Below are 14727 nucleotides of genomic sequence, written 5' to 3' on the forward strand. Positions count from 1 at the left end.
GCGCTGTGTGTTACCTGTTGGATAAGGCTGCCTGCAGCATGTCGATCTTCTCCCTTTTGTTCAGCAGCACCAGCTGCCTCGTTCCTTGGGGATCTAACGGAGCAGGACTGGGATAGACACAGGCTTCACGGAAGGGGCCACGCACAAAGACAGCCAGCCTTCCACACGCGGCACTTTCTGCATCCCGATGTTGCAGTGGTGTTAGTTCTCCCAGGCCCACTACGGTTTTGTTTCATTTGAATAGCGCTGAGAGATGTGGCGAGTTACCGCATTTTCATTACCAGCAGCTTATCTATGCTTAAATATAAACAGTTCAAATTCATATTAAATTTACACCTACTGAAACTTCGCTAGAAACAGCAGCATAAGCACAGCCCTTAGCGCGGGGTGGTTGCCATCTGGGGAGCATATGTGTGCCATAGCACAGCCTTGTGTGGGGAAACAAATACACTAGGAAGAAAACTCCGGAAAAAGGTAAGGTGAATAAAATAGTACTGTTCTGGCACTTACCTCATCTTGGAATTTCAGTACAGTGGAGATGTTGGTTTAGTACTCTTAAAACATTACTAATTAGAGTTTTTGATAAAAACCATTTAATATTTCCATTGAAACTTACATATGCCAAAACAAGTGAATATACATTAACGTGGTGCTGATTTATAAACAAATATACACATTTTGCACTGCAAAACAAACCACTTAAATATACAGTCCTCTGGATGCACTTAAATAACTAAGGTAAAAGGTGTGAAACATCATTAACAACAAAAGTATGTAAATAGTCATTAAAAAAGCATATTTTGTATGTTAGAAATACTTGCGTGCCAGTTCTTTACGGGGACACCAAATAAAAGCTGGCAGAGAATGAAGCTGTTGGGTCGCTCCAGTATCTGACCCCAGGTAGCAGAAGAAGGATAGACTCAGTCCAGCTAAACTTGAGTGTTGCAGTATCTTAAATTTCTGTACAGTCTTAGAGTTGTAAAGTCTGAGTAGTAAAAATTAAGTAGCTTTTAGATGTGATGCTTTCACTAGGTAACCGTTCAGATACTTCACCTTACAATGTTTTTTATGCATGGTGGCCTGTGGAATATAATACTGACAGATCAATACAAAAGTTAGGGTAACCAAGAGTGAGAATTTTAAATTATAAATTTTATACTGTCAGTGAAATAATTTAGTATCTTTAATTTTAAATATATTTGTAACTCTATATCCAATTCAAATAAGCTGGTTCCAAAATTAAAGCAATTTTTTAAATTAAAACTGCAAGGGAGGGCTAGTGAGGCAGTCATGCTAACGTATGAGCTTGACCGTTCTTAAAACTGACAGCATCACCCTGTTCTCCAGCACTACTTGCATCAGCCTTTCTCTGAAAGGAGTCCGGGAAAGTATTCCTAGAGCAATGTTCTCTCAGGGAATGCTAGAGTACACGTTTCAGCTGTTACACAGCCACACTTGTCAATTCCTGTAACAAAAAAGCCAGTGCACTTCAGTGGGTTTAGAGGAAGACTCTGCTAAGGGAATTCTGCACAGCCCCAGTGATGGAACTACAGCATTGCTCCCGCTACAGCTGAGGCTGCTTAAAGCTTCATCTTTTCTTTAGGCTCAAGTATCCTGAAAAGTCATCCAGGTCAGTCAAGGTATCATTCTCAAAGAAAACAGATTCAGACTTATAAAATTATGTCAGTTCCCATTGATAATTTACTAAATGTTATTACAGGACAGCCAAAAGTCACCCAGGTGGTTAAAAGAGGAGTCTTACTTCAAGAACGCTGTCTACTATCCAGGAAAATAAGCCGAGGCAGGTGTTACTGCAGCTTTTGGTGAGGGCTGGGCTTTTGTTGGTAGGTATGGTTTCAGATATTCTGTAGAGCAGAAACAAGATACTGTTCTTAGAACCATAACTATTCCTTTAAGTACATTTCAAATAAGGTCTTGTTTTACTATTTCCATACATACCTGAGTTAACTGTATTTTGACTAAGCCCTCGTAAAGGAATGCTGTCATCTTTTTTCTTGAAATACTTTGATTCCAGCCCCAAGTTATCACCACTAGAAATAAAAAGAATTCAAATTTAAAACAAATGTAGTTAGTTAGCACTGTATTAATATCAAGGGTGAATACAGACTCATTCAGAAGAATCTTAAATTGAAATGGAACAACTGCCTTCCCATGAACGTCATCATTTAAAAGGTAAGCCATCCCTGAGTAGGTTAAGAATGCTCTAGAACAAAGTTTTTGACTGACCCATCACCTGACAGCCTTCAATCTGTCACCAGGAGGGACAGTGAACTTTTGTTCCGTGGGCCCCACTCCTGAAAGCATGGCTCTTCCTCTGTTAGCTGCAAACCATGCTCAGCAACCAATTAAGTCTGCCACAACTTAAAATTCATTAACACATTGCTGGAGAAAGGCAGATCACAGAACCGGCTTTGGTACTGGAAATGTTTTGTTCAGTTGCAGGCACACATGGGAGACAAATGGCTTGATAAAAATAATAATAAATTAAAAAAAACACACACTAAAAATAGATGACACTTACTTCTCCTTATTTGCTGGATGACCAGCTGCAGTTGCTGTCTGAACATCTGAACATCGATTCATTTTCGAAAGCTGTGCGTTAAACTGGATCTGCAGAAATGTAAGAGTTGGAGGTTAACGAGAGCTGCTCAGGGTACGATGGCCACCAGCAGGTGTGGTCAGCGAATGACCTGTTGAGGGGTTAATGTTGCTCTACCTCGCACAGCACTTGGCACAGCAAAGTGGGCAAGAACAAGCAAACTCAAGCCAGGCATTAGCCATTACCAATAGTCATAACGCTTGGGACGGAGTTTAAGCGTACTATAGGATAGATGGTAAATATTTACGCATTTTAAGAAATACTCAAAACATTAAGCTTTGGCATTTTATACTACCCCATTCTTAACCAAACAGAAGAATCAAAGCACCTGCCTTTGGTACTGGACATTGTGAATTGATGTTTTTGTTGTGTGCTGCTTCTGAAAAGTTCTGGTAGGCATACAGAGGAGAAATGGGATGAGTGATGCCTGAGCTAGGAAAGGATGGTCGGTCAGGCTGTAAGAGAAACAGAATACATCCAAAAAGGAGAAAACCAATTCTTGAAGTAATTGTTTGTAGAGATTCAAAATTCCAAAATTAACAACCAACCACAGTTACAAAGCTAATGCTCATTTGAGTCTTCCTGATGGGAAGAAAAGATCACTTTTCCAAGATACACATTCTTAAGGAAAACTTGTAAGTCAGACGAGTTGAGCACTCTTAGCTAATAATTATAAGCTCATAATAAGCTACATACCCTGTAACTGATTAATACATTAAATGTATGTAGCTATAAATCAGAGACCTCTTGGCATGAAGATGCACTTCCGCTACTGAATAAGCAGCTCATCAATCACTAGGTGACAACAGACATCTATACACACGGGGACAACAAAGAGTAAGAACCAATGAGCTATGGTATTTAACAAAGATAGTAGATAATGTTTCTTACCCCTTATTTTCATGTTTCTAAATATCACTAATAAGAGTATTCAAATAGTACACTTTCTTTTTCAGCCTATACAAAGATAATTAGTATTTGTTAACCTCACAATACAAAAATGCCTTTCCCCCCCCCCTTCATCCTGCACTTCATATTTTCAAAACTAATTTTGCATTGTTTTGTGTATTTTAATAAGCGAGACTTTAGAAAATACTTAGAAGCCTAGGGCATCAAGCAGCACCCAACAGGGTAGGATGTTATTTAAAAAAAAAAAAAAAAACACTAAAAAAAATAAATAGCACACACCCAAAACTATAGGGCCTAAAGAAGATGAAAGCACTTTTCTTTTAAGGCCATACATTTCAGGCAATAACAACTACATCATAACCATGTTATTTATAGTTGTATCTTACCATGCCATGAGGCGAAATGGCAGTCCTCACGCCACCATGTGCACTGGCAGAGGTCTCTAGCTTCTTGGCCATCTGAATTTCATTCAGCTGTTTGTTTAACCATGTGATTACTGAAGAGAGAAAAAAAAAAAAGGTCAAGCTCACGTCCTTCCTCTTACAAGCTGTTTAAAGCAGCTGGTAGCCCTTCCTCAAAAAAAGTGACAACTTGGTGGGCTCTTTTTCCTCCTTAAGCTCAAGCATTACTAGAACTCCTCCTCTCCTGAAAAAACTTTTTGCTCAAGCTTCCTCCACCCCTACAGACCCTTCTGTTCCTCCCCCTGCAGTCCCCCCCACTGCCACACCACCCCAAGCACTGCAAAGGAAGTCTTCGCTACTTGGGGCTCTCAGGTGTTGCACACCCACTACAGACAGAAGCTTTTTCCCCCCCCATAAACGACCATAATTGTAGCTCTTTACAGAAAAAGAACCCAGGTAAAGCAATAGAGTTGCTTCCATTCATTTTCAGTAGCAGCTACATCACTCTCATTTTTATAGAGGGAGAAATGAAATTGTATAGACCTACCATTTTCATTGGTTTTCAGTAACTGCTTACTTTCTTCTAGCTTTTGGATTGTAGTTTCTAGCTGTTCTTGTAGCTTGCTAACCTGCAATATTCCCATAATAATTACAACACCCTCAGGAGCTACTACTAATTACAAACTGAAAGAAAAATACAATATAAAGAAATAAGGATCTATAATGTTGTTCTACAATTATTTAGAGAAGTTCAAACTTTTTTTTTTTTTTTTAAAAAAGCACTATGAAAATTCTTTTAAAATAAGCCCTACATTTAGCTAGGATTTCAACAAGACAACAGGCAGAAACCTTTCCAACCTTAATTCTTCTATGATTAAATAACACAAAGACTTCAAGCAGGGGAATATACTTAATGGAAGAAGAAGTCTGTTCTGTTCCAGTTCTTGCCTCCTGCACCAACTTTCACACAAATACGGCCTCTAAAGGACATCGATTCATCCATTATATTGCTTTGTACTCTTAACACCATTTTAGTTTTCTTCCCTACAGATGGATGGCTATTACAAATCAACTTAACATAAAAAAAATGAAAAGTTGATTACATGTTTAAATAAACATGTTAACTAAGTAAAAGAATACACTCTATTTCACAGAAAGATTTAAGACCTAATTGCTATAAATAAGTTAAAAAACACAAACCCCAACACACTACGTATAAGAGCATTTACAGGACAGAGGGTTAACATGTCACAATACCTCCTGCTCTTTCATTCGAAGAGATTGTCCCATCTCCTGCAATTCTCTCTGCTCTTTTTGAAGTCTCTCTTCTTTTTCTGCCAACAGTTTTTCCTGTTGAATTGTCACTGTATTTTTCAATTTTAATTTACTCATGAGAGTTTTCAAATCTCCTTGTAACTTCTTGATAATTTCATTAGCCTATAAAAAAAAAAACCAAAACCAAATCAGATATTCTCAAAATAAAGAAGCACCTAAAAAGAAGGAAGACCTTTCATTAGGATAATAACAAGTTCAAACAAACCTTAAGAAGTTCAGCTGACAGCGACTTAATTGTTGTCTCTAGTTTTTCAATATGACTTTGCTTTTTCTCTGTGCTTTCTTCCAGTATCACCTTTAAAAGATTAAGCATATTATAATAAAGATGTAATAGACATCACTGATGATTTCAAGTAGAACCTCAATAATTCTTGGAGAACTAATCTTTACAAGAAATTCAGTCATTGCTTTTCAGTCAAATCACATAGTATCTCAACTAATCCATTTTTTTGTTTACAAAAAGTACCACTAACTGTACTTCAGTACCATAATATTAAAACAGTAGTGACCTTGGCAAAACTGAACCCAGTATACTTTTGATGCCATAATTTAGAATCTTTAACTACATTTGAAAGCTTACGTGCTGTATTCATAAAAACTGGTCAGCTGCTAATCTACAGACACTGCAATTAAGAAGGTTCTACAGATCTTTGGAGAAAAATATTTTTAAACTTGAAGGAACCTTTTGTTCTTGTGTCGCATCTAATACTTCTTTTGTTCTCATAACTAGCTGATCTTTATCTTTGATCTCTTGCTCCAGAACAGCAACTCGTGTCTGTAGCTGATTAATGAGTTTCTCTTTTTCATGACATTCAGCATCCAGAGTCGTGTTCTCCCGACGCAGTGACAGCACCTCCTGCTTTGCTCTTTGACATTCCTAGAATGTTGGGAAGGAATTTTTTTTTTTTTTATTTTTTTTTTTAAGAAAACCTGTAACAGTAATTTAAACAGCTACATCTAAATAGTAAGCACAATGTGGAACGAAGAAGAGTTGAACAATGTTCATATGCTGTATTTGCTATTACATGCATAGGCAGGCAACGTTAATGCTCTAAAAATAATAAGTTTGGTTATGGAAATGAATAAGCCATACATCTTCTATTCCAGAAAGCTTTGCTTTCAGTTCTCTGACTGTGGAGTCTCCTTTGTATCTCCTTTCTGTTAGATCTTTATTGATGACCTCAAGTTCTGAGAGTCTGTTCTGCAACTGTTGCATACTTTTCTGATGCAAATTTTCTAATTCCTTTTTCTGTTGTTCATGCTGTTGTTGGTACTGAGCTTGTGCCTGTGAGAAGCAAAGAAACTAAGTAGTTATTCAATGAATTTGAAAATTCAGCCAAGAAACTTTACTCATGTAAGAATATTGTTAATTCTTTTCTGTTGTCATACCTGGAGAGCTTTTTCCTTTTCACTTGTCAGCTCCTGTGTGTGTTTGTTTGTTAGAGCTGTAGTGTATGATGTCCATTCATTTTTCAGTTTGTCTAGCTCTCGGCTCTTCTCTGACAAGCTCTGTTTAAGTTTGACAAAGCACGTAGAGTTTTAAAAATCTAAGCATTTCAGTCAATACTGAATTATTCTTTACAGTTGCTACTTAAAAAGGACATGGAATTATTAAGAAAAGTCTAAGTTTCAGCACCATGTGCCAAAATATCTGTTCATTCTGTAAACAAGAAAGTAAGGCGCTGAGAAGCTAAAGAGCACCTTTCTGACACTGTGGATAAAATAATCTTAATTTCCAATTGTATTTTCTTCCAGCAACTATCGTTTGTTGCTATTTGTATTGATGTTCCCTACCCTTATAACACAAAGTGCTCTAGTAAGGGGGGGGTGTTCTTCAGCAGCATCTTTTCCTCTTTTTGATTTGCAATTCTGCATTCCAATTCAGCAAACACATTCCAGTAACTTCAACTGAAACCGCAAAGACAAAGTAAACAAGTATTCCACTACAAAAAAGCTCCATAATAGCAGTTTTAATGGAATTTTTCTGTTTCGTGATAGTCAAAAAAGTCACCTTTGTAATTCTAGAATTTGACCCAAATCATCCTCTTGAAACACAAATATGAAGTCATTACTGGGCTGACTGCAAAAATCAAGAAGTACCAGAGTAACATGAAGTCCGAGACTTCTGATTTATCATGGTTTCATTTTTTCCAAATATAAGGATTTCCAACTATTCACAGAATATGTAGAGTATGTTTATCTTCACACTACCATATATTCAGTATACAATTTGTATATGCATATACAGACAGACCTCTGTACAAAATAAACTAAAACTCTGTTTTATTACTGTAAGAACTAAATTTTATCCTTCTGTTGCACACTTTACTCATTCTTAAGAAAAGCTACAGTAGACTACTTTTCTTTTCACTCCGTCCCAAGTCAATTATCTTGGCTAGGTAGTGGCTAACCAACCAGCCCACAAGAAGGTACATTTTCCACAGATTAAAAAAAGTGCAACTTACAACAGGAAAGTTAAAAATTTACACTACCTGTTGAGTGTAGCTCAGTTGTCTGGTAAGATCCTCTTCAGTTCTTCTAAGCTTTTCTTCCAACATCGTTTTGTCTTCCTATGTACAAATTGACATCAGGTCAAATCCTTAGCTCCCAAAATACAAGTAGTATTTAGCTTCTGTTTTATCAGCATACCCTGCCTAAGCAACCACATACCCATTATATTTGTGGAAAAATTATACATTATTCAATATTAAATTTATTTAATTAATAAGCTTAAAAGAAAAAGCATTAGCTCACAAAGTAAAACCCCTGAATTAAATTCTTTCCCAGTTTCTAGAAGGATAAATTTCTTATCTTAAAGACTTGTTTACAAAGGAGTTGCATGAACAGCAGATCAAGTGAAATAAAGTAAATTTATGTTATAATACTGGCTTATTAGGTGGCTATAACCACGACAGCACAGTAGGAGACACACAAATCCCAGGTTATGAAACGGAAACAGGCAACAGTCAAACTATGAGACCATTAATTTCTCGTTTAATAAAACCTAGCATGCTATCAACTGCATCAACATGACAATTTTTATTTGCTATTTACAGCTACCAGCCCTCTGAAGTCCGTAAAGCCTTGGAACTTTATACACACACACTTTCCTGAACCCAACTGCGGAACAAAGACTGAAAGTTTATGATATTTTACTTTTGCAGTTGATCTGGCAATCAGCACAAGGCTATGAAGCACGAGACACTGAAGCATTCAGAAGCATTCGACAGCTGCATACTACGTGCACCGCAAGTGTAAAATACCTGATTTGCTGCCAGTTCAAATTATAGCGCTTGGCTGAATAGACATGTAATATTTTCATGGCTAGAGTGACAGTAACAATTTAGTTTTATGACATGCACCAAATAACTGCATGCAATGACATATATGAGCTAAAATAAAAAATAAACCAGAGCATACAATTTCATACATACTTTTGAAGTATTAAGATGGAAAAAAATGATTAAGTATACATAGCATCAAGGACTAGTTGCAGCTATGACGAGCCTTTGTTTTACCTTAAGACATTTCAAACAGCTGGCTAAAAACTTCTTTATTTCTGCATCATTTCCTGGTAGGAATTTTAGAGAGAGATGGGTAAGATGCTTAAAAGGGTTGGTCTCCACTACATTTAAAGAGACAGGTGTGTGATCTAGAACAGATGCTGAAGAAACTAACTGCAGCAAAAACCTAGGGAAAATCAAAAATAATTAAAAGTTTAGCATATTCCTTTTCCTGAAACTACCTGTAGATCCGACAAGCTGTTTTCAAATAAAATATATTTGTACATGTGCAATAAAAGGCTGTCTAGTTCTTGTTTGAAAAAGAACTATGAAATTCAATCCCTATGTTGCAGTTAATACTACAAACAAATATCAACTACAATGCTTGCACCTTATAATAAGAAGTGGACAAAACTAATCAGTTTGTTTATTTGTACAATTTTCAGAAGCTCATCTTCGACTGAGGAGTCCAAAACCAAGTAAGGTCTTTAACAAAATTCAAAAGCAAAATAGACTCCTGACTTTCAGGTATCCTACAACCTAGTAAAATTCATTTCACACAGTACGTACTTCAGGAAACGGCCCGATTACTGGAATGGAGCTAGCTACTCTGGACAGGCCTTTCCTCAGTACCCCCACACACACAAAAATAACATATGAAAGGGCCACTACAGGGAAGAGTGGACCTCAGGTTTCCCCCCTCACATCTTAATATCTGAACGCTGAAATGAAAGGAAAAAAAAAAATATCCTTGTCAGGATGCCTTTGCCTTCTCATGTGAAACAGAATGATTTACACCTCAGTCCATCAAATTCACATTAGGTCTCTAGAGTTAAACTGTTTAAAAAAAAAGAAAAAAAGGGAGGGGGGTGGACGATGACACACCAGTGCTGCATCCTTGCACGCCTACTAGCTTGTGAAGCTTGCCAGCTTCCACTCAGATGGGGAGACTATTACAGACATCAATTCCACTGCTCAGTCCCCCCAAGACATAGGTTTTGTCAGTAACATCCTCTGACTGATACTCAGATGCGTCCAGGTTAAATTATCCTTGTTCTACCAACTCTTCTCAGTCTGAGTGGCTGACAAGTATTTTAAGAACATGTACACACACAGTAATATGGCACTCACTTATTACCTACCTTGGGATATCTTTGTTCTGTTCCTGAATGCATTGTTGAAGCAGATCTATAAATTTTTGTGGGAAAGCAGAGAAGTCTACCAAGAGACCTTGCTGGGATTTTAAACTATATAAACAGATTGGAAAAAATATATTAACAATATATAGAAGTGTAATTCATTTCCTATAAAATATTTTGTTTACACTAGTAGAAAGAACTAATTCTGATCATGTCATTAAAGTTCACTAGCATGCTATTTTCAATCCTGAACACAAAAATGTGATCACGTCTTGGATAATAACCTCTAGAGGATACTTTTGATTCCAAGAGTTCTTGCAAATCACAGAATGGTCAGGGTTGGAAGGGACCTCTGGAGATCATCTAGTCCAACCCTCCCACCAGAGCAGGGTCACCTACAGCAGGTTGCACAGGACAGCGTCCAGGCGGGTTCTGAATGTCTCCAGAGTGGGAGACTCCACAACCTCTCTGGGCAGCCTGTTCCAGTGCTATGCCGTCCTCAAAGTAAAGAAGTTCCTCCTCATGTTAAGATGGAACTTCCTATGTTCAAGTTTGTGCCCATTACCTCTTGTCCTATCACTGGGCACCCCTGAAAAAAGACTGCTCCCATCCCCCTGGCACCTTCCCTGTAAGTATTTGTAAGCATTAATAAGATCCCCCCTCAATCTTCTTTTCTCTAGACTAAAGAGACCCAAGTCCCTCAGCGTTTCCTCGTATGAAAGATGTTCCAATCCCCTCATCATCTTTGTAGCCCTTTGCTGGACCCTCTCCAGCAGTTCCCTGCCCTTCTTGAACTGGGGAGCCCAGAACTGGACACAGTACTCCAGATGTGGCCTCTCCAGGGCAGAGTAGAGGGGGAGGATGACCTCCCTCGACCTGCTGGCCACACTCTTCTTGATGCACCCCAGGATGCCATTCACTTTCTTGGCCGCCAGCGCACATTGCTGGCTCATGGTCATCCTGTTGTCCACCAGGACTTCCACAGAGGTGCTCTCCAGGACATCAGCACCCAACCTCAACTGATGCATGGGGTTATTCCTCCCCAGATGCAGTACCCTACACTTGCCTGCACTAAGAGAAAAAAGTTATGGTGGCACAAAAAATGTGCTCCTTTGAGTAGACGCCTTCCTTACAGCACAGAGCCGTATGGTGATTGGATAAGGGCACATGGAAGAAGCAAAGGACAATGAGGGGAGACTCAACCATTATATCAAGACCTTATCTGCCTACTTGTTTGTCTTTGAGTTTACTCTGTCTATGGTGAAGGTACACAATTACACAGAAACAGACATTCAACAGGGTATGCACAAAGCCACACCTTGTATAACAAAACACTTCTTCTGCACCTCTGTTTTACAAATATTATTTTACTTTTGCCTTTTGATCCACACACTGATCACATCTCCCTTTAAAAAACCCCCACAAAAAAAACCAACACAAAAACCACAACCAAACCAAACAAACCAAAAAAAACAATCACCAAACAACAAAGCAGAAAACTGAACTGTTCATGCTTGATGCCAAAATTTGATGATCAAATTCTGAGCAAGTTAAAATGAGACCAAACAGTACAATTAGTACGCAAGAAACCCATAAGACAAAGGCTCAGGTCTGTGAATCCATGTCCATGCAAACAGACTTTCCTCTGGCAATTATATCTTGAAATAGTTCACACACATACAATAGTCTATAAGAAGCAGTTACGATAAGCAGAAGATGCAAGTAGTAATATAAACTGTGGTACTGTCGCTACGCAGGGAACTTAACATCAGGATTATGTCATGCATCTGTATAATCTTGAGCCAATCACTTTCCTGTACTTGGCTGTGTCACCGACTGGTCAAAGAGAATACCGCTACTAAAATACTGACAAAGCTCCACAAATGAAAAATGCCAAAATGTAAATTGCAAGATAGACCATTCTAAGCTAAAAATATTCTTTTGTTCTTTTTTTGCCATTTAGAAATGTGTCACAGACAAGACATGATAATTTCGCTTACCTTTGAAAATCTTCCTCGGATATGACAAGGTTATAAAGGAAAAAAGGATCAGCATCATCAGTCAGTCTAACAGCTAAATCCTGAAAAGACAGACATTTTAATATGATTTAAAATACTAAAAAACACCCTGTAGGATTGTTTAAATACTGTAAACAGATATTGCAAACAGTATTTAATATTTTTATTCTTTAGCCAAAAATATGATAGAATTGTGGCAACTAATTCAGAAGGTGGAAAACATTAACGTTTAACACAAATTCAAATATTACAGTGGGAAAAACAGAAATACTATTTCTCACAAAAATAAACTAAGTAAAAACCTTCAACTTTGAGCAGCAAAGGTTTCAAAATTCAATGTGTCTTCATCATTTTACAGAAAGAAAACTATCTGCTATTTTTCCCCATCATGAAATTGAGTGTAGCACTAGCAGTCCACTGTAATGGATCACAAACACATCATTCCCATCACTGGAAGTTTTTCAGACCATATTGCTCCTAAAAGTTTAAGAAACCACTTTCTGAAGGGTTTATATATTTGAATATAGAGCTTTGCAAAGCAAACATAAAATGGGTACAGCTGAAGCCCAGCAAGCTTGTGAGGAAAATTGTAGCATTATACTGCTTAGCTTTTAAAAATAAACTCTTTGTCTGCTGGAGGTCTACACAGTGTTTTGGAAAACCTGCCTTCTCCGTAAACCTTAGTCTTTCATTACAAGGCTGAGGTTATGCAAAACACCTGGTATATTAGGCCCAGGCACCTGTTCTCTATTAGAAGGCTCAAACCCGTATGAGGATGATAACATTCCCTAGCAGTGAAAGAAAGGAAGTAGAAACCTCACAGCTCTTCCAACATAACTGAAGTGTTGCATATGTACATAGCACATGTACATACACAGAACTGAAACAAGTTTCAGTAATCCAGATACCAGTAACACTAACAAAACTCTCAGTTGGAGATGTATAAACAAACGTAGGGATTTAGATGTGCAGCCAGCTTATGTAAAAAACTAATGCCACCCCAAACCAACTAGGGCAGGTTGTCAAGTAGAATAAGAATGCCTGCTTGGTTTGATATCCCATTAACTGATCCAAGCATTTGAAATTATCTTTTTTTAGACTGATCACTCACTGATGTTCCCAACTGGACCTCCAGGTTCCTGCTGACACAGGCTGCAGCTGGGTACACAGTTTTTAACTGAACTTAGTAGTAGTATTATTGTCAGTTAGCAGAATCTTACAAAAAAATGCTGTACTCCTTTACAAATTAATCTTTACTCAATAACACTATAACCAACTAATAGCCAATCTTAACATCATGGTAGGTGGACATACAGTTTAAGTGACAAATTAGACATATAACAAAAAAGATTTTATAACCTCCAGCAGCAATCTCATTGCCATTTTTCCTGAGACAGAAGATTTTACTATTTGGGTTTTTTTTTTTACAGCAAATTTAGTACATTACTTCTTTCCTACCATCCTGGATGAATTCCAAATATTCAAAAACTAACACACTTATCAATAAAAAGCAAAACGTTACATCCGCATACAAGTTGTCATTTTTACAAGTTAAGATGAGGACTTTGCAAAGACAACTGCTGCTATTATTCTTAAATAAATGTTGAGTATATTTAAAGTGAGATTGCTCTTAAGCTCTAACTCGTATTCCTCTGAGTGTCTCCAAATACTTTTACTTCACACGTTTACTAAGACCCGTGAACAGCCAAACTAAAAGAGAGGGCTAAAAAGGCTTGGGAAAAAAAACACCATACCAAACCAACTAAATTACTCAAGAAATTATATATTAAAAAAAAATAAGGTCAAGTCACAAACATACTAAAATCCTATTTTGCTTTTTGCCTATTTGTCTTATACAATGAAATGCAGATAATACCTAATGAATGACACAAATATAACTAATCCACAAACCTTTTTATGAACAGGATTAGAAATTGACAGTAGCTCAATATTCACTCGAACATTTAATCTCCTGTGTACAAAAAGGTAAAACTTAGTAACAAATCAAGCAAACATTCTCCAAATAACATGTTTGTAGCCACATTACAGGAATCAGATGACATTTCAAGAACAAAAATCTAGGCAGAAATATTGAGAAAGTTCCCACTGATGACTACTACTAAGATATCTGAAAGCCCCACCGTTTACAGCTCCTCAGTCACCTCAGGGCTTTTTTTATTGCTCGTTACCCACCAAACTTTAAATACCAAGGCAGAAGTTTTGAAACTTTGTCCAGAAACTAGAACCTTTGGAAAAGCCTGCTGAAATTTATTAACGACGGCTGAAACTTTTGATAATCGTTCACACAGAGCTACCTTGCTTTCATTTACTTCTTGTTGAGTAACCTGAGGAGTTACTTGCATTACAGCCATCAGCCTTTCTGTGCCTGCTAATACAGGCAAGCCAGAGCAGCCCTAACGCCCGCAACACACTGTCTAATCCAGATAGGACCTACATTCCTGAAATTCACTATATTTTGAACAGACACTTCGCATACAACATTCATGGGCCTTCCCACACGCCAGCGCTAAGCCACGCACACAGGCACAGGCTGCCCCAAAACCAACTTATCCCTCGGCAGAAACCGAGCGGGACGGCCGTGGGGGCCGGTCCCCGCCATCGGGGCAGCGGGGAGGGAGCTCAAATGCCCCGGGAGGCCGCGGTAACGCCAGTTTCAGACGGCGAGGAGGCGGCGGAGGAGGCGGGCCTGCCCGCCCCCGGGGCAACCGCTGCGGCCTGGGAGACGCGCAAACAGCGGCCGGGCCGGCAGCGCTGCGGGTCCCGTGCAGGGCCGAGGCAGAA

At 38.2% G+C, this 14727-nt stretch overlaps 2 protein-coding genes across 2 annotated transcripts in view; one reads left to right on the top strand and one right to left on the bottom strand.

Annotated features, from left to right (window-relative positions):
- Positions 1–1779: 1779 nt before the first annotated feature.
- On the bottom strand, positions 1780–13955 carry SASS6 (spindle assembly 6 homolog (C. elegans)). The gene is given in 17 exon segments (XM_009884768.1): positions 1780–1865; positions 1960–2051; positions 2543–2631; positions 2953–3075; positions 3916–4025; positions 4478–4559; positions 5188–5367; positions 5471–5560; positions 5948–6142; positions 6359–6550; positions 6655–6774; positions 7758–7835; positions 8784–8955; positions 9911–10015; positions 11908–11987; positions 13837–13917; positions 13920–13955. Coding segments are annotated over 17 exon segments (1911 nt in total).
- A 614-nt stretch (positions 13956–14569) lies between these two features.
- The window catches only part of TRMT13 (tRNA methyltransferase 13 homolog (S. cerevisiae)), a 7218-nt gene continuing 7060 nt past the window's right edge, over positions 14570–14727 (top strand). Inside the window, exon 1 of the mRNA XM_009884911.1 lies at positions 14570–14708. Within this exon, the coding sequence (XP_009883213.1) occupies positions 14570–14708 (139 nt within the window). The remainder of the gene's footprint in view (positions 14709–14727) is intronic.

The sequence above is a fragment of the Charadrius vociferus genome, unplaced genomic scaffold (assembly GCF_000708025.1).
Source record: "Charadrius vociferus isolate BGI_N301 unplaced genomic scaffold, ASM70802v2 scaffold163, whole genome shotgun sequence".
In the NCBI taxonomy this organism is placed as follows: Eukaryota; Metazoa; Chordata; class Aves; order Charadriiformes; family Charadriidae; genus Charadrius; species Charadrius vociferus.